The 24,572-nt window shown below is 36.9% G+C and overlaps 1 protein-coding gene and 1 long non-coding RNA gene across 4 annotated transcripts in view; one reads left to right on the top strand and one right to left on the bottom strand.

Annotated features, from left to right (window-relative positions):
* The window catches only part of CTNNB1 (catenin (cadherin-associated protein), beta 1, 88kDa), a 44,111-nt gene that overhangs the window by 14,369 nt on the left and 5,170 nt on the right, over positions 1–24,572 (bottom strand). For 2 of the 3 annotated variants that reach the window (XM_011950933.1, XM_011950934.1), the window contains exons 3-7: positions 2,239–2,299; positions 1,569–1,796; positions 1,119–1,372; positions 755–993; positions 465–666 (exon numbers count right to left, since the gene is read on the bottom strand). In XM_011950933.1, the coding sequence (XP_011806323.1) occupies positions 465–666; positions 755–993; positions 1,119–1,372; positions 1,569–1,796; positions 2,239–2,251 (936 nt within the window). In that variant the 5' untranslated portion in view covers positions 2,252–2,299. Of the gene's footprint in view, positions 1–464; positions 667–754; positions 994–1,118; positions 1,373–1,568; positions 1,797–2,238; positions 2,300–24,572 lie in introns of those variants that run through there. The other variant, XM_011950936.1, reaches the window with a different exon arrangement.
* Positions 1,275–4,964, top strand: LOC105518089. Its single transcript, XR_001002771.1, has 2 exons — positions 1,275–1,719; positions 4,696–4,964. It is a non-coding gene; the product is annotated as an uncharacterized LOC105518089 (long non-coding RNA).

Here is a 24,572-nt window from a genome sequence, read left to right as displayed (position 1 = left end):
GTCTACATCCCACCTAAGAACAAAAGTGTGAAGAGAAGCTTGCCTACGATATCCCTACTACTTCGCATACTGCTTTACATATGGAAACTCAAACATTTAAAAGAACAGAAATGAACTGGGCTGCACAGCAGGAGGTAAGTGGCAGGTGAGCGAGCATTACCTGGCTTGAGCTCTACCTCCTGTCAGATCAACTGCAGCATGAGAGCCTCATAGGAGCGAAAACCCTAGTGTGGACTGCACATGCGAGGGATCTAGGCTGCACACTCCCGATGAGAATCTAATGCCTGACTATCTGAGGTGGAACAGTGTCATCCAGAAACCATTCCCACAACCCATTCATGGAAAAACTGTTTTCCACGAAACTGATCCCTGGTGCCAAAAAGGTTAGGAACACTGCATGGAATGACATGACACTGGAAGTGTCCGATGCTCCATGAAAACCACATAAAGAACAATTCTCTTACCTTGCTTTCTTGGTTGCCATATGCTAAAATTTGAAGGCAGTCTGTCGTAATAGCCAAGAATTTAACGTTTGTTTTATTGAGCAAGGCAACCATTTTCTGCAGCCCGCCAGCTAAACGCACTGCCATTTTAGCTCCTTCTTGATGTAATAAAAGGTTGTGGAGAGTTGTAATGGCATAAAACAACACAGAATCCACTGGTGAACTGGGAAGAAGAAAAAAGCCTGATCAGAAATACTGTGACTATACTCTTTTACTTTTTAGCTTCAAGCATTCTGACAATGTTTTCTTACCCAAGCATTTTCACCAGGGCAGGAATGCCTCCAGACTTAAAGATGGCCAGCAAGCCCTCCCGATGATGGGAAAGGTTATGCAAGGTCCCAGCGGTACAACGAGCTGTTTCTACATCATTTGTATTCTGCATGGTACGTACAATAGCAGACACCATCTGAGGAGAACGCATGATAGCGTGTCTGGAAGCTTCCTTTTTAGAAAGCTGATGGACCATAACTGCAGCCTTATTAACCACCACCTATAATACAGGAATTAGAAACATCATTAGTTTTCAAGTCCTGGTATTGGGTAGACATTCTGAACCTACTCCCCTTGAGCATTTACTTCAAAGCAGACTAAAAAGCTAGCCATGTCATTGCTCACCTGGTCCTCATCATTTAGCAGTTTTGTCAGTTCGGGGATTGCACGTGTGGCAAGTTCTGCATCATCTTGATAGTTAATCAAGTTTACAACTGCATGTTTCAGCATCTGTGATGGTTCAGCCAAACGCTGGACATTAGTGGGATGAGCAGCATCAAACTGTGTAGATGGGATCTGCATGCCCTCATCTAATGTCTCAGGGAACATAGCAGCTCGTACCCTCTGAGCTCGAGTCATTGCATACTGTCCATCAATATCTGGAAAAGGTTAATCAACACTCACTATCCACAGTTCAGCATTTACCTAAGTATTTGCTATCCTAAATGGTAAAAGTGACATTGCTATTACTCCCTTTTCTTCACCACAACATTTTACTTAAACTATTATACACTAACTTTTTAGTTCTCAAAACTGCATTCTGACTTTCAGTAAGGCAATGAAAAATACTCTTACCAGCTACTTGTTCTTGAGTGAAGGACTGAGAAAATCCCTGTTCCCACTCATACAGGACTTGGGAGGTATCCACATCCTCTTCCTCAGGATTGCCTTTACCACTCAGAGAAGGAGCTGTGGTAGTGGCACCAGAATGGATTCCAGAGTCCAGGTAAGACTGTTGCTGCCAGTGACTAACAGCCGCTTTTCTGTCTGGTTCCATGGCCATGTCCAACTCCATCAAATCAGCTATAAATATGAAACAGTATTAGCATTAGTAGATTGGAAATGTTACTTTAATTAAAAAAAAAAAATCTGTGATATGACCCATTGAAATATTTTTAGAAATAAAGTCAAATCTGAAAGACAGCCAAGAAAAGCAGAATGATAGCCAGGGTTAGCTCAGTGATGAAATACCTAATCCCTTAGGGGACCACCTAACAGTTACTCACTGAATCAGTGGAAGAATGGTACTGCATCCAGGCTCCAGAAGCAGTCATCCAGACTAGATTCCTGCTGGTGGCTTGTTTGCTATTTCACCAAGCCATTAGGAGGAGTGAGCAGAAAATGGAGCAAAAGGTAGCCTGACAAGTAAGCAGGGAGAGAGGAAAGCAGGGGGATCTCAGCCAGACTGGCTTAATGGCAACGAAGCAGAGCCCCAATTCAGTAACTAAAGATTTATGACACAAACCTTGAGTAGCCATTGTCCACGCTGGATTTTCAAAACAGTTGTATGGTATAGTTCAAATACCCTAAAAAAAGTTAATCGAAAGCCATTAGGATTTAAATTTAGCTTGATTAATACTCCTAAGTCACTGGGATGCCTGTTAAATGTCACTATTACACCCAAAAAAAAAACCCATATCCTCTTTTACCAGGTTATTTAGTGAAACATAGACCTCATGGTCTCCTCCAGACACCTCAACCACAGCTCCATCACTGCTGAACTTCAGTGAAAATTCCTCCTTACCAAATACATCTTTTTATTAGTAGTAGAAATATAAATTACAGATAATCAGGATGGTGATGAGAAAGCAAAGAGTTGTAACAATAAAAGCCAGGGAGGGGAAAACACTATTCAAAAATCAGCTGCTCTCTGAATTCCGAAAAGTCTCTCATTTTTTTAACCTTTCATGAAAAAATTCACAGATCCCCTTTGGATAACAGAGGTACAGTGGGATTTTAAAAACTCCACATTTTCATTAACTAGTTGTTTTCTGATATAATACAGTGCCATCAAAAATTATTTTTCATAAAGCAAATTTTGGTGACTAGAATAGTGAATTTTAGATTTTTTAGTACAAAGAAAAATTACTTTTCAAATGAAAGTTTACAACACAAAAGCACCTTTATTAGTAAAATTTTTCTAAGTTCAAATTTATAGCAATGATTTATTATAAATACAAATATTACCAATATGGATACATATTATTTTGATCAATATTTTAAAAATTAGTATCATATACAAATCTTAGCATCTCATTTATGTCTGTATTTGGCTTTATTGTGCAATATTCAGAAAAAAACACTGCATCACACAGGGAACTACCTGCAAATTTGAACAGTTCATGGCCTCTAGGTATTTCTAATAACAAAATTTCCTTTATTACAAAATCTGTGCCAAACAAGTTCATCTGGAACTATAAATAACATATTGGGTATGGAAAGATATGGATTAAATATTTAAGTGTGAACTATGTTTTCTTTCTTTTGAGACAAGAGTTTCGGTCTATTGCCAAACCAGGCTGGAGTGCAGAGGTGCACACTCAGCTCACTGCAACCTCCGCCTTCCAGGTTCAAGTGACTTTCCTATCTCAGATGTGAGCCAATGCCTGGCCTTGGTTTCTACCTTTTGACTGTCTTTAAAAGTGGCTATTTAACTACTTCACCACCTTTCTGAAAAATTGGTTCCCCACTCCAGCCTCCAACGTATTTCTGCAAAAGGAGACTCAAAACATGTTCTACACTGAGCTTCTCCTTTGGCCAATGTCAAGAGACTCAGAAACCAACTGGTCATGTCTATAGACTACATAGCTATTTAAGAAGTGCTTTGATACATCCGGCTTCCAGGAACTTTTTTTTTATAGTACTGTTTTTCTTTGTTGTTGATGCAAAGGCAAAACATTTACGCATATTACTGGGTAAACTCTGTGTGGGCTGACCTAGTAACTTGACCGCAATTTATAACGATTTCATTTTTATAATGGAAAAAACCATATTCATGTTCCAAATTTACAACAGCCATTTGTACACTAGGACTTCCCAACATTACATATATATTTTTTAGCTTTTAAAATTTATGCAACATAAATAAAAATTCATCTTGCTCTTCACCGCAACCCTATGAGGTGAAGGAGGGTAAAAATCTATCAGCAGTTAGAGAAGTAAAAGCGAAGGGCAGAAATGGGGATCTAATTAGGTAACAGCATAGACTCACTCACCTTGTACCTGCTCTGGAGGCAGATCCAAATATGCCAAAAAACTGAGCATTAACCACTAAAGAAATCAAATAGACTGCCCAGCAAGAACTAGGACAGAACACTGCTCCAGAAAGGAAAAGGAAAGCCTTCCTCTTTCTTTTTCTGGCCTGAGCCTTACAGGCTAAGGGCTGGCTCTCCTCCACCACACCCTGCCAACCATTAAGGGCCCAATTCTAGTGCTCCCAATTAGCCAAAACGTACCAATCACTTCAGGAAATTTTTTTTTAAACCAACAAAAAAACTGACTCCATAGAAACTGAGATAAAATTTAAAACTAGCGGTAGGGTGGAGAGAGAAACAGAACACTTCAATTTAGTATCTCCGTAAAAGACTGGAGAGAAAAAATAAAAACAAAAAGTTGAATAGAAACTAAAATTGAGAAAACTTCCTAGAGTACAAAAAAATGACAAAGACAAAAAATACAAAAGAAGAAATCACGATCAATTCAGGAGATCAAAGGTCCAACTAGTAGGCATTTCAGAAAGAATTATGAAGAAACAAAAATGACAAAATCCACTAAGTACCAATCAAGAGGGAGGAGTGCTTAAAAATTATGAAGTACAATCATGCACTGCATAATGACATTTCAGTCAAGATGGACTACATACGCTACAGTGGCCCCATAAGATTATAATTCTGTATTTTTACTGGATCTTTTCTATGTTTAGGTAAACATGCCAGGCGAAGTGGCTTATAATTCTAACACTCCGAGAGGCGGGTGGATTGCTGCAGCACAAGAGTTCCAAGACCAGCCTGGACAACACAGCAAAATTCCATCTCTACAAAAAAATTTTAAAAATTAGCCAGGTGTGGTAGTATGTGCCTACAGTCCTAGCCACTGGGGAGGCTGAGGCAAGGAGGATCAGAGTTCAAGGTTATAGTGAGCTATGATCACACCACTGCATCCAGCCTGGGCAACAGAGCAAGACCCTGTCTCTTAAAAGAATAAAGACAAAAAAAAAAAAGGATACACAAATACCACTGTTCCAACTGCCTACGGTAACATGCTATACAGCTTTACACCTAGGAGCAACAGGCTATACCATATAGGCTAGACATGCAGTACACTATGCCATCTAGGTTTGAATAAGTACTACGCTAAATGTTTCAAGACACAGGTTATCATTAAACTACAGACTACATTAGAATGCTGTGTTTTCTGACAGCTTTATCACCACCAACTGATGTTTTGACAAACGGGGAGCTGGCCAACTTCTCATGTATTTTCCATGCAGTCTAATGCGTCCATGCATCTTTTTCTGGCAATATGAACATAATACTCTTTCCAACTACAAACTTTATAAAGGATACTTCAAAATTCACCGTGCTATTTCTGATTTTAACCCTATAAATGTCTCCAGTCAAAGTCAAGGGGAGAAGTCTTGCCACAAATAATATACAACAGATTTCACACTAAAGTTATTTTTCATTTTCCCATCAGGACAGAATTATCTTAATTACCTTAGTTTTCAGGAAGTTTGAGTATTATTAACTACAGGTAAATATGCTACATAAAAATATAAAGCAGATACATTTTAAAATCACAGTTTTATACTAGCAATTCATAGTTCACTTTTCCAATAATCAAGATCCAAAGAATTATTCCCTGTTTTAAAGTTAGAAAGTGCTACTCTATTTCATAAGCAAGATAAACTTTTAATATATCTTCAAGGATTTTTAGAAAGTTCATAGTAAAATCTGCAAATCTAAAAACACATGCATATGCATTTTCATTAACCGTCACCAGTAATCCTTTGCCATCTAGAAAATGTATGCAGTTTCCTCAACTCTTCCTATTTTAGCACATCTCACGCAACACTAACATTTTAAGTTACAACTCACTCCAGGTTCCTTTCTGCTTTCTTCTTTCACAGCTTTCTTTGGTGGGTGTGCGTGTGCCTGTGTGTGTGTTCTCGAGGTGTCTTGTCATCCTAGAATGGTCAATAAGCATGAAACACCAAACAACCCTTCGTCCTCCAAACACTAAAATGTATGCCTTTGGTACTGTCTTTAAATAGGTACACAAATGGCTATTAGAAGTATGAAATCTTCTCAGGTAGGAAACAGAAGGTAAATGGAAAAAAAAAGAAATACGGAATCTCTTTATGGCTGGGAAAAATTAGTATGTTTCCAGAATGAGCTCTTCTTTTCTTCATAACTGTCTTCCTTCCTCAGCCATAAAGTAATATATGCCTAGTATAAATTAGTATTTTTATTTATCATCTCCATCATGACTCCATTACACAGTAAATGATGACATTTTGGTATATTTGGAATGATATTAAACTCACTGCTATGTATTTTTTAAAATAAAAATATAAAATCCCTTGTGAAGACTATTATAAAATATTATCATCTGGATTGTATTGTATGTCTATACTATAAGCTACCTCCTCCATTCTTAGCTTGTTCTTCCCCATTTTGTCTATTATTCCAACAATGCCACAATAAACACCTTGCATATAAATAATTCTCTTAATTTCCTATATCACCGGAAGTTCTAGAAATAGTATTACTGAGTTAAAGGGTAAGAATTTTAAGTCGTTTCATGCATAGCTCCAAAATACTGACAGATCACACACTGACATAATTTTCACAGAACGTACTGAACATGCTGCCCTCTTACCAAGGGCTTGTCAGCATCAGCTGTTATCTGACACAACTTTTAATAGATACGTTCACACATCTAACATATATACCATCACCCACCCATCCCACAAGGTTTTAAATTCCAATAAGTTTATATGCTTATTTATTTGCTACGTATAATGTAGCCTTTTGGCTTGCCAGATTTTTGATGTCACTGTCATCCTTTTATATTTTTGTGAAGTACTTGTATATATTATACATAAAAAGCCCCTTGAATAGTCATTGATACAGCACATTTAGGCCAACTGGATGTCTTAGAATATAATTTTACTGTTTAAAATCATTAGATTATGGTAACATCCTTTGCATGTGTGATTTATTGTTAGTGTCACCAATGAGTAACTCCACACAGCATCTTTGATTGGTAACATCCTAAAATAAATAGTACTGGTACTCCGGGGAGGAAAAAAAAGACAATGTTTTAAAACAATCTTTCACTCCATCTCCAAGAACAAATTATCACAAAAAGCAGATTGTTTTTCTCTAACTTATATTAACATAAGCAGCCAAAAAGACTAATATGTTAAAGCACAGCTATCTCCTTGAAGATACATCCTGAATACGCTTTACCTCACAGGCACATTTTCTAAGTAATTTTCACAGAACATACTGAATTTCCAAAATATAATTTTATACCAATTAAGTTAAAAAACAAAACAATGCTTCATATAGTTTATGAAGTAAAAGTATGCAAAGAATATACACTAGCTTAATAGTGGGCTACCAATACAGCAGGCCTGGGAGCAGCAAAGGGAATAGGATGGAAAAAGTATTAAAGACGGCTGCAATTCGGCCAGGTGTGGTGGTTCACACCTGTAATCCCAACACTTTGGGAGGCCAAGGCAGATGGATTGCTTGAGTCCAGGAGTTCAAGACCAGCCTGGGCAACATGGTGAAACCCTGTCTCTACTAAAAATACTAATTTTATTTTTTAAACTTATTTTAAAAATGGCTGGGTGTGGTGGCACATGCCCCTGTAGTCCCAGCTACTTGGGAGGCTGAGGTGGGAGAATCATCTGAGCCCAGTGTCCTGAGACATTTTTATACCCCTTTTATGTGGATTTTATAGTCTGATAAGGCTGAACAGAAAACAACTCTTAGTTTAACTGAATTTTTAATAAAAGTGGCCACAATGACATACTAAAACTATTTTCCCATACACAAATAGGACAGAGATTTCATTCATAACAGTAAAATGAGATACATACAACAGTAAATGGGAAGATATGTCTTGTTCTTGATCACATTTGTAACGTTATCACTAAGATAACATTATAAATCAACAACCACAGCAATTCAAGTATTGTATTATTAGGAAAGAAATGGGTAAGAGACTGTAGTAGGCAAAAAAACACCCAGATATAATGTGGCAATTTCATAAATGAAGAAGGTAATATTTCAATTAGTGGATTACTTGATTAAAAGTATTAGGAGAAATGGGCTTGTCATTCCAACTATCATTTTTTCATCCTTATTTTACATTAAAGTTAAACATATTCACCAAATATTTACATGTAAAAAATAGAACAATGAGATAAAATATGAGTATATATTAAGACTAAAACCATGCCCAATTGATGAATTGATTAGGCATGAGGTGAAATTGAAACCAAAAAGGGAAAGGTGAGATAATTTGTGTGTGTATGTAGTTTTTAAAATTTGAGCATCACCATGTTTGAAGTAATTCAAAAAATGACATACTAGAACATGTGTAACATAAAGGCTAATATCCACAGTACACGAAAAACTGGGAACAAGTCAAAAAGAAGAAAGAATTATACTGCAGGGAAAGAGCAAGAAACAACACTGCAAAGGAAAAACATAAAGTGAGCAATGAATATATACAAACGATGTTTAAACCCATTTACTTTTTGCTTCTCAGATTGGCAATGATGGAAAAGATTGATTAGTATCTACTGCTAATAAGGATATGGTGAAACTAGCAGAAACTTTTGATAGTAAGCTGGCACTATCCATTAAACATAAGTGTAACTACCCTTTGACTTAAAAATTCAATTTTTATAACAGAAATGTATTCTGTGGCAATACTGTCAGAAGCATGCCAAGTGAAGCATTCATAGAGAAAAAGATGAAATTATTCAAATGTCCATCCACAGGGGATGGAATAAATAATAATTTATCAATTAAATGGAATATATATTCACCCACTGAACAAATTTTAAACACCCTTTATGTTACTGGTATTACAGTAATAAGAGAGTCAAGGTAATAAATACAGTGAAGCTTATATTCTACTGTTAGGGAATTAAGCAATTAAAAAAAAGAAAATTTAGAGTGAGAAATGCTAATAAACAAGTTTATAAGGTAGAAGGTATGCTACTCTAGCAGGTGGTCAGGGAAGGCCTGTGAGGAAGAGACATTTCATCAGAGGAGCAGCAGCTGGCCACGTAAAGATGGGGCAGAACACTCCAGGCAGAGAACAAGTGAAAGGGAAGGAATGAGCTTAATGTGGTAAAGGTATCGAAAGGTCACCAGTGTAACTAGAAGGCAGGGAACCATGAAGAGACAGAGATGAGAATCAGATCAGTAAGGATGTAAAATAAAATCCAAAGTGTACTGGGAAGCCAGTGAAGCAATGTGATGTATGATTTAGACTTTCTAAAATTCACTCCAGCAGCTATAAAGGGGAAAAAAGACAGTTAAGGGGCAACAGCAAAGTAGAAAGACCATTTAGGAGGTTACTGCAGTTGTCCAGGTGAGGGGAGGGGGGTGGTAGAATACCATACAGTCATTAAAGAGAATGAAAAAGGTACACATTAAAAAAAAGTAACATATATCAAGTATGCAAGGCATCTTTTTTACATATATGATTGTATACATTTGCAGAACCAAATATATTAATTATTAGAAATGTTGTCCGAGAAGGTTAGCCTATATAATTGAACCCTATATAGGTTAGCCAAATACTGAAATATAACGTTAAGGAAATGTTTCTAAGCATAAAAGCTAGGTGGCCTATGAAATGGACTTTGTACAAAAAGAAATGTGGCAACCACTCAGTCAACCATCTTGCCTCAAGGCAAAAACAAATTGCTAAAAATAAAAAAAGTGATAACCAATGTTTTCTAAAGCAAAGAAATAGTACTGCAAATTTTTCCATATTTAAGCAAATGTCACTTTACATGTATCAATAAATTTTCTATTTTAGTAATTTAATAAATATTTGTCCATTCCTAGCTCCTATTTTGTTAAAGTGACAGTATTCTAAGAATCAACTGCATTACAAAGTCACCAGGTTTCTGAGTCACTTACAGCATCTTTATATCTTTTACAGCATAATTTTAGGATACTTACTGCCTTGTGGTATCAGCTAAACACTGAATTCTGCCTTTGACATACTTAACAAGGTAGCATAATTAAATTCCTAGCAACTTCAGTTCTGAGCCTAATGTTATCTCATTGAATCTCATAAAGAAGACATCATTCCTCAAAGTATCACAAGAAAACTGCTTAGCAGTATTTACGTAAGACTAGCTAATAAACCGTTCAGTTAAAATTCAAATCCAGGTCTGCCTGTGGCTCAGTCATGTACCCTTTCAATCTAATCATATTGCCACCCCCATACCAAAGTTAGAGACAACTGGTAACAGTCAAGTTTTGCAGATAAATGAAAGACAGGGATTAGCCAATTTTATATACAGGTATCACATGTAATAGTAAAGAACTATATCCTTTCAACAGTGACTATAGCCCAAAAAAACTGTTAATATTTGAAATATACACCATACTGTGACTATATGCCTAGCTAGACAGTACTAGATATGCCAAAGAAATTGAAGATTTTATTTCAAAAAAGTTTCTGGATGTTGATCTCTACATTCAGACTACAGGCAGAATTAATGGCAGGTATTCAATGACCTCCAAATTATATCCCATAATGATAACCTTCCTCTACTCCACTTGTTGTAAGAGTTTCCCTTCCTCACTATACCAGCACGTTGACCTTTTAAAAAAAGAAATTTTAAAGAGTCCAATGAAGTGAACTCTGTGAGGGCTGAGACTGTACATTGGTTTCATAATGAAAGATTCATTTATGAATAATGTATAGCTAGAACAACATTCAGGAAACTTTTTCTGTAAAGCATCAGGAAATAATATTTTAGGTTTTGTGGGCCATAAACTCTTTGTCACAACTACTCAACTCTGCTATTGCAGTGAAAACAGCCAGATAATATGCACACTTATGAGCATGGATGGCTGTGTTCCATTAAAATTTCATTCACAGAAACTGAAATTTGAATTTCATGTAATTTTCACGGCACAAAATATTATCCTTTTGGTTTTTTTTTTTTTTTTAAGCTATCTAAAAACAATTCTTAGGTCATAGGCCATATAAAACCAGATGGTGGGCAGTACTTTGCCAATCCCTCATTTATTTATTAAATACTTTCACAGAGAACAAAGGCAGGTGTATTTTTACATTTTAATTAAGAACATTAAGCCTAAATGTGAAGACCTGTAACAGAAAGGGTTTTTAGGTGGGTTAATATGTTACTAAGAGAAATTACAAAGTTTTTTTCCCCATAAGTATCTTCAAAAACAAGAAACTGGACCAAATCACACATGAAAGCTATAACAAGGCAATTTATTTGGGAAAAACATTTCAGGCCATTAAAAGCAGTATGTGCTAAACCAGAATTCAGCCACAACATTTGCATGATTTTTAAAATCTTTTTTTTTTTTTAAACTATAAAGACCTACAGGCTTGAAGGTCTCCTTAAACTCGCAACCAGATCCTCCCAATGGTTCTTAACCAAGGGTGTTAATCAGACTAACCTGGAACATCTACATCTAAAAATACAGATGACCAACAGGTTCTCTATCAGAGGGGCTGGGGAAGGGCCCTGGCATTGTATTTTTAATTTATGTGTCACAGGTTGCTGATGCTGCTCCCCATAGCTAAGGACTATAGCTAAAGTCAAACCATATGATCCAAACTTCATGTGTGACATTAGGAAATGAATCCAAGTTAAAGAAGAAAAAACCCTGACTAAACAGAGTAACCCTAGCATAAGCTGCTTGAGAAGCATCTATTCGTTAACACAACACAGATTCTTAAACTTCTGAAACCTTCTGTCCCCCACCATACATGTCAAGTTTATGTTATTTTTTAAAACAGAAAGACATTTTGCTGCCTTTGACTGCCTTACTCTAGTAATAAGCCTCATAATTATGAGGTTCTCTTATATTTAGGAAAAGAAGACTGCACAAAGAGTAAGCTAGGAAGCTTCTATTATCAAAATGTGACTGCTTTTCGTTATTTCAATACAGAGCTTTAAGGAATATTCCCTAATCTTTGTTCTACTGTGAGTCCAAAAATACACCAATAAATGAGTCATAACCTCAAACTATACATGAGTGCTCCACTGGTATATATTTTTTGTTTTCTCAATTTACGAGATTGTGATATTAATCAAAAGGGATATTTTTGTTCCATAAGAAATCTTTCCTACAACTCCTTTTAGTTTCAGGTCATAGCAATACCAATAGCATAAATACAATGTATAGCCTTTCATTCATCAAATATTTATGCATCAGCTACATGCCAGGATCTGTAATAGATTCTGGATGTGCAGTAGTGATTACTGCAGAATGCAGACATGGTCCCTGCATTCTTGAGAGGGAGACAGATAACCAAATAAACAAATACAAAAAAAGCATGTAACTAATTAACAAGTGGGAGAAGGGAATGGGATTACACAGCAGAAGTGGAAGGAAGGTCCCACTTAGCATGGTCAAAGGCTTCTTGAAGGTAACATGTAAGCTGAGACCTGAAGAAGCATGCAAAAGGGACAGCATGTAAGGAACAGAGAAGAAACATTCTAGAAATAGAATATAACAAGCAAAAACCCAAAGTCATTAAAGAACATGATCATCTTTCAAGAACCCTTGAGATCACAGTACTTTGATTATAAAGGAAAAGGGTGAGTGCAATGAAACGTTAAAAATAGCCAGATCACGTACAGCTCTCTAGCCTTTGGTAAGAAAAGTGTTTTCTATTCTACGTGACACTGAAAGTCATGAAAGGTTCTAGCAGGTGAATAATGCAATCTTACTTGAGTTTCTAAAGGCTCATGCTGACTGTAATTCAAAAAACTAGAAGGGAACAGGAAAGAAGGGAAACCTGCAAGGCAGCTATAGCAATATTCCAGCTGATAGATGAGGGTGGCACTAGGGACAAGAAGTATTAGACTAAAGAAATATTTAGGAGGTAAAAACAGCAGGTTCTGTTGATGTGATGAACTGCATATAGTAGATGAGAAAAATTAAGTAAGAGGAACAAAGATGACTCCTACCTATCGGGCTTGCACAATTAGATTGTGATACTAAATCTAGTGCCATGTAAGAAAAACAGCAGTTTCTAAAACTGCACTCTCCAATACAATAGCCACTAGCCACACAGCCACATTTCAAGTGTTTAATAGGCACATGTAGCTGGTTGCTACCAACTGAAAAGCACAGACACTGAACATTTCAACTGTCCCAGGAAGTGTGGATTACTGGACAGTGCTGTGCTAGAGGTAAGAAATGTGCCAAATGCAGGAGTCCATCAAGAATAAAATTATAAAGTATCCATTTGATTGGCCAACATGTAGGTCCAGTGGTGAACTCACAGCAAGAGCAAGTTCATTGGAAATGTATTAATAATAATACATTAAAATAGTATATCACAAACTGGGATGACAGTGATAAGTGGAACCATATACAAAGGACATCTTTCAGGCAGTGAAAGGGAGAAGAAAAATAACTGGAGGGAAAAAAAAGGTTGGGTGATTCCAGAATATTCATTCAACAAAACTTTACTGAACACCTGTAAGTTCCAGATACTGTCCAGCTATCAGGGATACAAAAACAGGGCAAGGACCCTCAAAGAGGGAAAAATAAGTAGACAAACTTTCAGACTATGATTAGATATGCCAAATAAATGAAAATAATATGACCAAGTGCAACTGAGTCAACAAGGAAGATCTCAACGGACAAAATATCTGACATCAGCCATGAAGGCTTCATCAGTTTGAAGAAAAACAAAAAGGCTGAAGAGCGAGAGGAGAAAAGTAACAGGTGATGAAGGATGTGGGTATACAGGAGCTTGAGCTTTTACTGAATGAAATGGTAAGCCCCAGAAGTTTCTGAACCAAAAAGTTACATGATTTATCGTTATAAAAAGGGTTACTCTGGTGACCACGTCAAAAACACATTTAAGGGTGAAAAAGGTGTAAGCAGGGACACCAGTTAGAAGGCCTTTCCAGTAATATAGGCAAAAGCCATTCATAATAGCAAAGATAGAATCAACCCAAATGCCCATGAACGGTAGACTGGATAAAGAAAAATGTGGTACCTATACACCATGGAATATGATGCAGCCTGTAAAAAAGAACAAAAGCATGTCCTTTATAGCAATGTGGATGCAACTGGAGACTATTGTAAGCAAATTAACACAGGAACAGAAAATCAAATGCCACATATTCTCACTTATAAGAGCGAGCTAAACATTTGGTACACACGGACATAAAGATACAATAGACAGGGACAAAAACAGGGAAGGATGGAGAAGTAATGGTAGAAAGTTATCTATTGAGTACTATGCTCACTACCTGGGTGACTGGTTCAACTGTACCCCAAACTTCAGCATCATACAACATACCCTTGTAACAAACCTGCACAGGTACACCCTGAATCTAAAATAAAAGCTGAATAATAATAATACAGGCAAAAGATGGCATGGCATGACATGGCTTCAGTGAAAAATGATTAAGATTTCTGGATATGCAGACATGCATCATAAGGACATTTCAGTTGATGATGAACTGCACCATACAACAGTGGTCTCACAAGATTATAATGGAGCTGAAAAATTCCTATCACCTAGTGATGTTGTAGCCATCATAACATTGCAGCACAATGCTCTACTCATGGTGTTTGTGGTGACGCTGGTGTAAACGAACCCACAGTAGGTTTACTGTGCTTCAGTTGTATAAAAGTACAGTGGGCCAGACATGGTGGCTCATGCCTATAATCCTAGCACTTCGGGAGGCCAGAGTGGGAGGATTACTTGATGCCAGGAATTCAAGGCCAGCCCTGGCAACAGAGTGAGACCCTGTCTCTACAAAAAAATTTTTTTTAATTAGCCAGGCATGGTGGGGTGCCTGGTGTAGTTCCAGCTACCCGGGAAGCTGAGGTAGGAGGATCACTTGAGCCCAGGAGTCTGAGGTGATAGCGCCACTGTACTGCAGCCTGGGTGACAGAGTGAGATGCCATCTCAAAAAAAAAAAGTATAACATATACAGTTATGTCCAGTATACAAGACTTGATAATGATAATGACTGTGTTACAGGTTTATGGACTTACTATACTTTTTATCATTATTTTAGAGTGCACTCCTTCTGTTACTTCTTTAAATAAAAAAAAAAAAGTTAACTATAAAACAGCCAGAGGTTGGTCCTTCAAGAGGTATTCCAGAAGGCACTGTTATCACGGGAGGTGGCAGTTCCATTTATGTTTACTGCCTCTGAAGACGTTCCAGAAGGACAAGATCTAGAGGTGAAATACAGTGATACTGATGATCCCGATCCTCTGTAGGTCCAGGCTAATGTGTTCATGTCTGAGTTTTTTAACAAAAAAGCTAACAGGTGAAAAATAATTTTAAAAATAGAAAAAAGTTTATAAAGATATAAAGAAAATTTTTTATACAGCTGTACAATGTGTGTTTTAAGCTAAGTGTTATTACAAGAGTCAAAACGTTTAAAAAATTAAGAATTCACAAAGTAAAAAAGTGACAGTAATTTAAGGTTTATTACTGAAAAAAGTCTTATAAAATCTTTAAAAAAATGTAGTGTAGCCCAAGTGTACAGTGTTTATAAAGTCTACAGTAGTGTACAGTAATGTCCTGGGTCTTTCTCATTCCCTCACTCGTCACTTGCTGACTCACCCAGACCAATGTCTAGTCCTGCAAGCTCCATTCATCATAAATGCCTTATACAGGTGTACCATTTTTTATTTTTGATACCATATTTTTACTGTACTTTTTTCTATGTTTCAATATGTTTAGATAAAAATACTTACCTTTATATTACAATTACCTAAAGTATTCATTACAGTAATTGGCCACACCGTATGCCTAGATGTGCATAGGCTATACCATCTAGGTTTGTCTATGTATACTCTGATGTTCGCACAACCATGATTATCTCCTAATGACGCATTTCTCAGAATGTATCCCCATCATAAAATGACATATGACTTTATTTTGAAGGGAGAACAGACAAGGTTTGCAGAGAAAATTTAGATATGGGGTATGAGAGAAAGATGAGTCAACAACTGCAAGGTAAGACAGAATTGCATTTCGGAAAAGACTGCAGCTTTGGGGAAAACTGGGAGGTCAGTTTTAGATATATTAAGTTTGAGAAGCTTCCTAGACATCCAAAATGCTGACCAAAAAGTAGCTGGATATCAGTTTAAGGATATCAATTTGTAAATCATTAGCAATAGATGTAAATACCATCTGTATAAAGCTATGAGACTGGAGTAAATATGCACAACCAAAAAGGAGAGATTCAAGGACTAAACCTTCAGCCACTCCAACACAGATCAGAAAGATAACAGAAAAAACAAAGAAGGAAATGCCAGTGAAGAGGTTTGAAAACCTGCTAACAGACATGGTGGTGTGGAAACCAATGAAAAGGCATTTCAAGCAATTGTAGCAATGGTGCCAAATACTAACGGATTAAGTGAGATGACAACTACAAATTTATAACGTGGTGGTCACTGGTGGGGGTTCAAAAGAAAAAGGGAATGCATAAAGCAATTTTTCAAGGTTATTTTGCTGGAAAGAGAAACAGAGACTGAGGTGGAGAGTGAAAGGAGAGATGGAGAGAAAAAAATTTTTTTTTATAATGGGATAATAGCATGTTTGCTCATGGGAAGAGCCAGTAGGGTAGGAAAAACTACTGATACAAGAAACAAGAGATGCCACAGTAATATTCTTGAGAGCAAGAAGGGATGGAATCTGGTGTGCAAATGAACTGAGTGGCCTTATATTGGAAGGCTACAGTTCTTCCAGTGACAGAGGAGAAGATAAAGGACATGGTCATAGATACAAGAGACCACTCACTGGGCATGAAGCCAGGGAGGGACAAGACTGTTGAACGTGCATACAAGAAAGTGATTATAATTCAGTATGAAACTTCAGCTGTATAGAAGTGAGAGTGAGGAACAGGGAAAAGCTTGGATAGATAAACTGTAGGTCCCAATGGGACTGATGGGCTGTTGGAGTTGACATATTTACTGGAGGAATTAGAATGTGGGATGCCTGAAATGAGATTGGGGGAAGGGAGCACAGTTACTGATAAAAGACAGAGTAGTCTAGAATATGACAATGGGAATGTGTAGTTGAGTTAGGACAGAAAGTAAGATTACTGGAGGAGAAGAAATCAAGGAACTAAGAGACCAGGATATTGGAAGCATCTTCTATATCAAAGTTTGTACCAGACTGTAAATCAACATACTGCTTCCTTCATCAAAATCTTGCTACAAAAAAAAGGAAGCTAAACAGTAAACTTAGTGACACAGGTGACTTACATTCTGGCATAACTCCTTATCTTAATTCAATACAGGTAACAAACAGTTACCAGACCACATCTTTACCAGTATTGCTCTACATGGATAGTGATGTCATCAAGAATTATGACAGAAATAAGAGAGAGTGACAATGAGCCAAGAGCTAATAAAGTGATCAAGGAAGGATGTGAATGACCCGGCAAGGTCTGCAGGTGCTTGAAATAAAGACGGGCAATGGGTGGTATAATTTGATTACATGAAAGTCAAAGCTTGAAGTTTCGGAAAAGAAAGGTCAAGAAGTGACAATGAGGAAAAAAAGCAGACATTTAGTCCACACATCTCTTAGTTCAGTGTAAAAATTCACCACTTGAGAGAGTTGTAAAGGAAGTAGCATTCTTGGGGAGAAGGCTAGGTTACAGCTGAAATAAGAAACGAACATTCACAACAGATTGAGAATAAAAAGGATTTTCTAACGACTGAATTACAGAAGTTACAATGAATGGATTTCAGATGATGAAAGGTGGGAGATGGGGACCAAAAAAAGCAACAGGATTAGAGTCTGGGGGATAAGAGTTAACAGAGAAGGGCCAGTGTAACTGAAGTAACAAGTCCTTGAAAAGGCATGCCTCAGGATTGGCCTCTGACCAGAATGCAGTACTACTTCCTTCATTCTAAAGACAGACCATTGATGAAGTTTGATGGTAACAAGGTGAAGGGGTTTCTATTTAGCTCCTGATGGGGAAGACAGGGGAAGTTGAGAAGAAAAGGGAAGGTATTAAACGGCTCTTCTGTCTTAGATCTTTTCAGACAAATGTAATAGAATCTGCAGCATAATGGCAATAAGGAAAAACCTGAGGCCCTTTAGCATATAATGAGGGTGCTCTTCAAGCATGAGAAGTAAGTATTCTTCTAAAAAATCAAATTTTAATATTTCCCAGCATCCACTTATCAGCAATACCATTTTAACCATATTTACTCTGCCTCAAGGGTGACCCTTGATCTTCAGGCATTCCTAGATATCTCATCTCTAAACTTTCTAGCCTCTTATTTCTTATTCTATGGGGAACAGAATGGTTGGCACTCTGAATCAGGACCCAGGAAAAATGACAGCACAAGTAAAGCAGGAAACAGTGATCAATGCAGGACAACTACAATATACAAAGTAACAAAATACCTGGGCTTGAAAACTAAACAATAAAATTCAGCAAAATGCCAGAAAATTGATACACTAAATTTATAATCTATTTAAAGAGCGCTATGTCAGCATAGCGTGTTATGTTTCCTGAAGAGAATTTAGTTTGTAACTTTTGTATCTAAACGAACTATAAAGTATAAGCAAAGTTGGAGGACATTCAACGGCTCAGAAAGGAATTTAAGGGTCTACCTCAGCACTTTCCTACACAGGGGAATTGAACTCCACTTGGAAGCCTCCAAAGTTACTTGGATTGAAAAATCTTTCCAAGAATCCCTTGTTCCTCCCTTATACATGTGGCATTCATCTAGTATATGCCAAACTTCAAAGACACTCACTCCCTACACCCTTACCCCAAAACCACTTAATTATACTTAAAAAAGAAAGAGAGAGTACAATAAGTAACCCCTATTACAGCTGTTTCGTTTACTTCACAGTAAAGGAAAATTGGGAGCAGTTTGCAACAACCATCCCTCAGTGTAGCAAATTACTATCACCACTTAAGATCATCTTCAAATTGCACTCCCAAGACATTTTGCAGTAAATTTAACTTCTTACACATTTTTATATGGACGTCCAATAAGGTATGCTATATATATGCACATATATATATTGCTACTATTACAAAACCCTGTAAGAGAGGTTTATCAAACTAAACCAAACCCTTCAGATTTTTCGTACATCTTTGGCTTCCAATTCAGCTACCAGCATTTAAGATTTACTAATCATAAGGTTTATATGCCATGTAGACTAACTTGAAATTAACTTAAAGTAGGTTAAAAATACCCCCCAAGTTTTAAACGGTTTAACATATCTGTTACAGGTCAGTTAAAAATAATTAGTCCAGCAATATGTGAATTACTAAAACAGAGGTAAAACCGTGGGGATATTAATGAAAAAATTAAAAGATGGAAATAAATAGGGGAGAAAATGGAAGTGTTATGAAGCAGTTTCACCCCAGCATCATTCAGATGTTCACTCTCTTCAAACCATCATAGGGCGGGGGAGGGGGGGAGCCTTTTGAACAAGTTCAAAAGACACCAGATGTAGGAAACTTCTGGGATATTACAAAAGAAACTTTACAGTGGTTCTACGAAGAGTCTCATGGAGATTGTGGGATAGACCAGGGGGTGAGACGCCTCTAGGATTAATGTCTCATAAAAGGTCCACTGATCTGCTTGTATTTTACACCATCATATCATAATAAAAATAACTGCAGACTATAGCATTATTTTCAGATGATGCTTTCTAAACCAACGCCGGCCTATGATTTACATTTTCAGTCCAGTCACTTAAACACAGAGTTTGAAGACTAAACACCCCATTTTTCTTTCTTGAGACAGAGTCTCGCGTTGGCCCGGCTGGAGTGCAGTGGTGTGATCTCAGCTCACTGCAACCTCTGCTTCCCAGGTTCAAGCAATTCTCATGCTTCAGCCTTCCAAGTAGCTGGGATCACAGGCACCTGCCACCATGCCCTGCTAATTTTTATATTTTCAGTAGAGACAGGGTTTCACCACGTCAGCCAGGCTGATCTTGGGCTTCTGACCTCAGGTGATCCACCCTCCCCAGCCACCCAAACTGCTGCGATTACAGGCGTGAGTCACCACGCCCAGCTACCCCACTTCTCAAATTCTAGAAATACCTTGTTAGCAGCAAAAGATTTAACCAAAATCGATTTAACTGCTTACATAAACTGACCAAAAAGCCATAAGCCATTAATTTAAGTAAAACATATTCAATTAATTTTTAATTACCTAAACTGTTTTTTAAGTTTTGGATGTAGTCTAACAGTAATAATTTAGCTTAGAAATGCAAACTTCTGGTAAAAAGGACATGATTTAAAAACCAGAAAAATTTAGGAGAAAAATTAAGTCCCCAGTAGCCATTTTTTTCAGTAAGTTGTATGTACAAAATTTTTCAAAGAACTTTGAAGCCTACTCTCATTTTCTCAGAAAACTCTTGAAAAATCAGAAGAGAAGCTTATAGACAGTAAATGCTGGAAATACTAAGCACCAACATGGAAAATCACTAATTTACAAGTATTGTCCCTGATGGAGGAATATTTAATCCACCCTGAAATAATCATTCATATAAAACACTTTAAGCATTCTTGCCTTAAAAAAAAAAACCCTAAATATAGCAATAATACATTTCTTTAGTAAAAAAAAAAAAAAATCATATACCAGTTTCCACAAAATGACACTGAATTCCATAGGCAAAGTAAAGCAATCATTGATAACTGTCATTTTCCCTCCCTATGCTAACATTTTCATTCCAGCAACATATACTGAAAAAAAATTTTTTTTTAATCTAAACCCTGAAATATTTCCATATGCTGACCGTTTAACTTCAAAAGCTAATTTAGAATAAGCTTCATTCCTGTTGCTAATTAGATTGATCTGAAACATGGATTTTCAGAAAATAATATTACTAACAGAAAAACCATGAACTTTAATATAGGAGCCTAGAGAAAGCTCTTTAAGAAAAAATTAAAAGGGCAAAACACTTACAATTCAACATGGCCCACCACTACGTACAAATGAGACCAACCCTATGGTAACTAAGGGCATTTTATTTTAGATCACATACACTGGCTCAATTGCCTTCATTTCTATTTCCTAATATAACCAAGTTGAACACTTGATTACATTTTACTCTGTGACTGATTTTAGACAAACTGACAATTCACATCTTCATTATTTTTTTCTGAGGTTTCAGTTGTTGTAATTCATCAATACAGCTAAACATTATGATCTTTTACCTCCTAAAGTACTATAATGAGGTTCTGGTTTATCATTACGATATATTTAAGCAGAACTGCGTATTCAAAGTGACCTTAAAAAACCTCCCAACTTTTTTACTGCAAATATTGATTGAGAAGACATTTTCTCAAGCCTGTATTTTAATTAGCAGTAATATGATTTCAGAAATCAAAGGTTTCTTAGGTGATTCTCCCTCATCAGAACTATTCATAAATATATTCCACATAAACTTGCTTGGAATTAAAAAAAAAATCACAAGCATTACACTATATCCACTGGAGGGCACTCAACATGACCCAAGCAGGCAATGAAAACATGCTCCAACACTACTCACAAAGTTGAGGGAAACTTTGAGACTGGGGAATGTCTCTTAACAGAAGAGATGCCCCTAAATTAGATTTAAAAAAAAAAAAAAAAAAGTGGCTAAACCCTAAAAATGGGTTCCTAATGTGACTGACTTTATCTTTCAAGAGCTTTTTTCCTTAGGGAGGAAGCAAATTATATGCATACCTCAAGGACAGCAGGGTTCAGGCATCAACAGATGAGCCTAGGTTTCAAACTGAGTCAAGCTCAGTCTTGCATGAAACACAAAAGCAGCATTCTTAAGTAAACAGAGGAAATAAAGAACTTTCCCCGAGTTTAAGTGATCAAAAACTATAGAAGTTTACTCCTACTAATTTCAATCAACACAAATCATATTGTTTTCCTTTTGTGAAACCTGAGAAGTATGTATTTATTTTAACCGATTGGCCCACTTACCTATCACAATCACAACTGCAATATTACATAGTCTGTTAAAGAAGGACAACTGAATCTGCAAATCAGTATCTTCTCAATGAGGGTACACGGAGGCAATGGCTACATACGATGGACAAACCAGAAGCAGCTCCTGGGCTATGTTTACTATTTACTTTTACGGTATAAAAATGTTCTCAGTCAAGCAGTTTCAACAATAGATATCACAGTTTCAATAAAAAGAGGGCTACAAGAAAACTAAGTTAACACGGTATTTTCAAAAACAATGTCACAAATCAACATGACACACTACAAAAGAGTTGCAAATACCTTTTGTTAGAAGTTTGTTCAGTTCTAAAAGCCTTCATCCTTTGTGCCATGGGTTGGCAGTCAAGCATGCTTCCGACTAAGCTCAAAGTACAAACTTAAAACTTACCACCTACTCATCTACAATTATTGATTATCAGCAGCTAGGAAACCACAAGAGAAATAAAAATAATCTTGTAACAGGACAGATGTATTATTTCATTTCAGTAACACTGAAGTTTCATTTGGCTAAATATACTTACATAGTCTACTACAGGAGACTTAATTTCACTGCTACTTATAACTACAAAATAATTATATCAAACTTTTAATTCTCTACATCCCTAGTTTCAAAAATATTTAGCATGCGCCTCTCCTCACCTCATCCTATAACAAAAAAGAGTATCTGCAAGAGTTTTGCTAACACATTTCAAAATATCCTTGAAGAAACTTGCCTCCTCGTTTTCTATCTTGGTGGTGGTGGTATGAAAACAAGCATACAGACCTTCACTTATGCCAATTTTTATTCCAGTCATCAACGGGAACAGTAAGCTCAGTCTGATAAATTTTAATATTGGAAATACACTTTTCTATATCATGTTAGTAAAGGAAATAATCAGATAACAGTTTTAAAAAACCCTCTTCAATACTCTGAAACCTGAACACTGTTAAATGCTTCATTTTTTTATTAGCCACCTTTTTTTTTTTTTTTTTAGGTCGGTTTTTCCCGAAAACTTTTAAATGACTGTTCTGGTCTGTGGGAGACTCAGGACTCCACAGGACTCTAAAGTTACATGCTATACTAAGCTTTCCAGCACAGGTTTTTACTTTTCCCCACCCCCAGGACTTCAAACTTGAATAGTCTCAGCATTCCTTTAATCCTACAGAATAGACTTCTGAAAGTTTTTCAAGTTACTGTTGCAATAATCTCAGGGCCTTGTCCTTGTACATGGCTTTCAGAACAAAGGTTAGGTCAAAGTAATGAATATTGGGCGCAAATTAGCCACATTTTGTCTGGTGTGAAAGTACATCCTCAAACCCTGAAGGGTACTTTTTTTAAATCAGAAATTTTCAAAGATCTAAATATAAAAGTAAAATAAATGCCGCACAGCCTTAGTTCAAACGAAAAGCCTCCAAAGTAGAAACGTATGTTAATAATTTAAGCAGGGAATAAACCAGCGGCACAACATAAATAACACTTGAGGCTATATTTAATATTTCTTAGGATGAATACAAGTCAATACGAAGACATCTGAAGGTATTGAATGTTCGTTCACCAAGTGACAAATACTGAAATGGCTACCTAAATTCCAGACAAACTACAACTTAGCGATCTGAAAAACATTAGCCTGGACTTTATGAAAGGAAATGCTGCCGTCTCTTTAAATTGGTGTCTAGCCTAAGCCACCATTATTCAAGATACAAAGCTCCCATTTCACTAAAACCACTCCTCGATTTCCTTTTGCCGACCTCCGCATACCAGCAGCCTAGTCCCTCTTCATTCACCACTCACAAACTCAAGGGTTGGGGGGCCGGGGACGGGGGAAGACCACAGATGTCTGGAAGATACAAAGTATGAGACAATGCTCCCTCCAAAAGCGAAGAGAACGTAAGGCAACAACTACTTCCAACTGCCAAAGCTTTCAAGCTTGGCAGAATCAGAAGCGGGCTATAGGAACTTAACTTCGAAAAGTCTCGGTTCAAAGTCCTCTCTTCAGACAAAACACTCAAAGAAGTTGCAGTGCTTGAATTCCATTTGGCCAGTTTTGGAGCGAAGGGAAAATTCACTCCGCTGAAAAAACAACATCCTCTAAAACCCAATTTTGGCTGCCATCAAACTATCTGAATAAATTTAAATTATTTCTACGAACAAAATTCTCGAAGCGTTCTGAGTCAGAGGCTGAATCCTGCAGTTCACTTGGTAAAAAACAGTAAGCCATCACCTTCGCCTTCCTCCACCCTCTTATTTCACCAGGGTCTCATGCCCACTACCATAAATCCGTAAGACTCTCAGTACATTATCCACTGCTTTTACTCACCTGCACAGTACACTAAAATATAGGTGCAAGACATGGATTTTTCATGTGCACACCCTACTGACGCATCGCACCGGCTGCACTAAGAGTTTAGTTACTCTAACGTTTAAAGTTGCTTCGATTCAAACTCACATAGCCAGGGTATTAAAAAAAAATAATAACACTTCTATTCTTAAGAACGAAAAAAGAAATCTTAAGAGAAAGTCCACTGGTCCGATCCCCAGGACTGATGGGACCTAGGGTGGTGTCCCTGCCTCAGCACCCGAACCCCAACTCGCCGCAGGAGC

Source organism: Colobus angolensis, unplaced genomic scaffold (genome assembly GCF_000951035.1).
Source record: "Colobus angolensis palliatus isolate OR3802 unplaced genomic scaffold, Cang.pa_1.0 Scaffold311, whole genome shotgun sequence".
NCBI lineage: Eukaryota > Metazoa > Chordata > Mammalia > Primates > Cercopithecidae > Colobus > Colobus angolensis.
The sequence above is the reverse complement of the archived record's forward strand: the minus strand, read 5'-3'. Positions and strand labels throughout refer to the sequence as shown.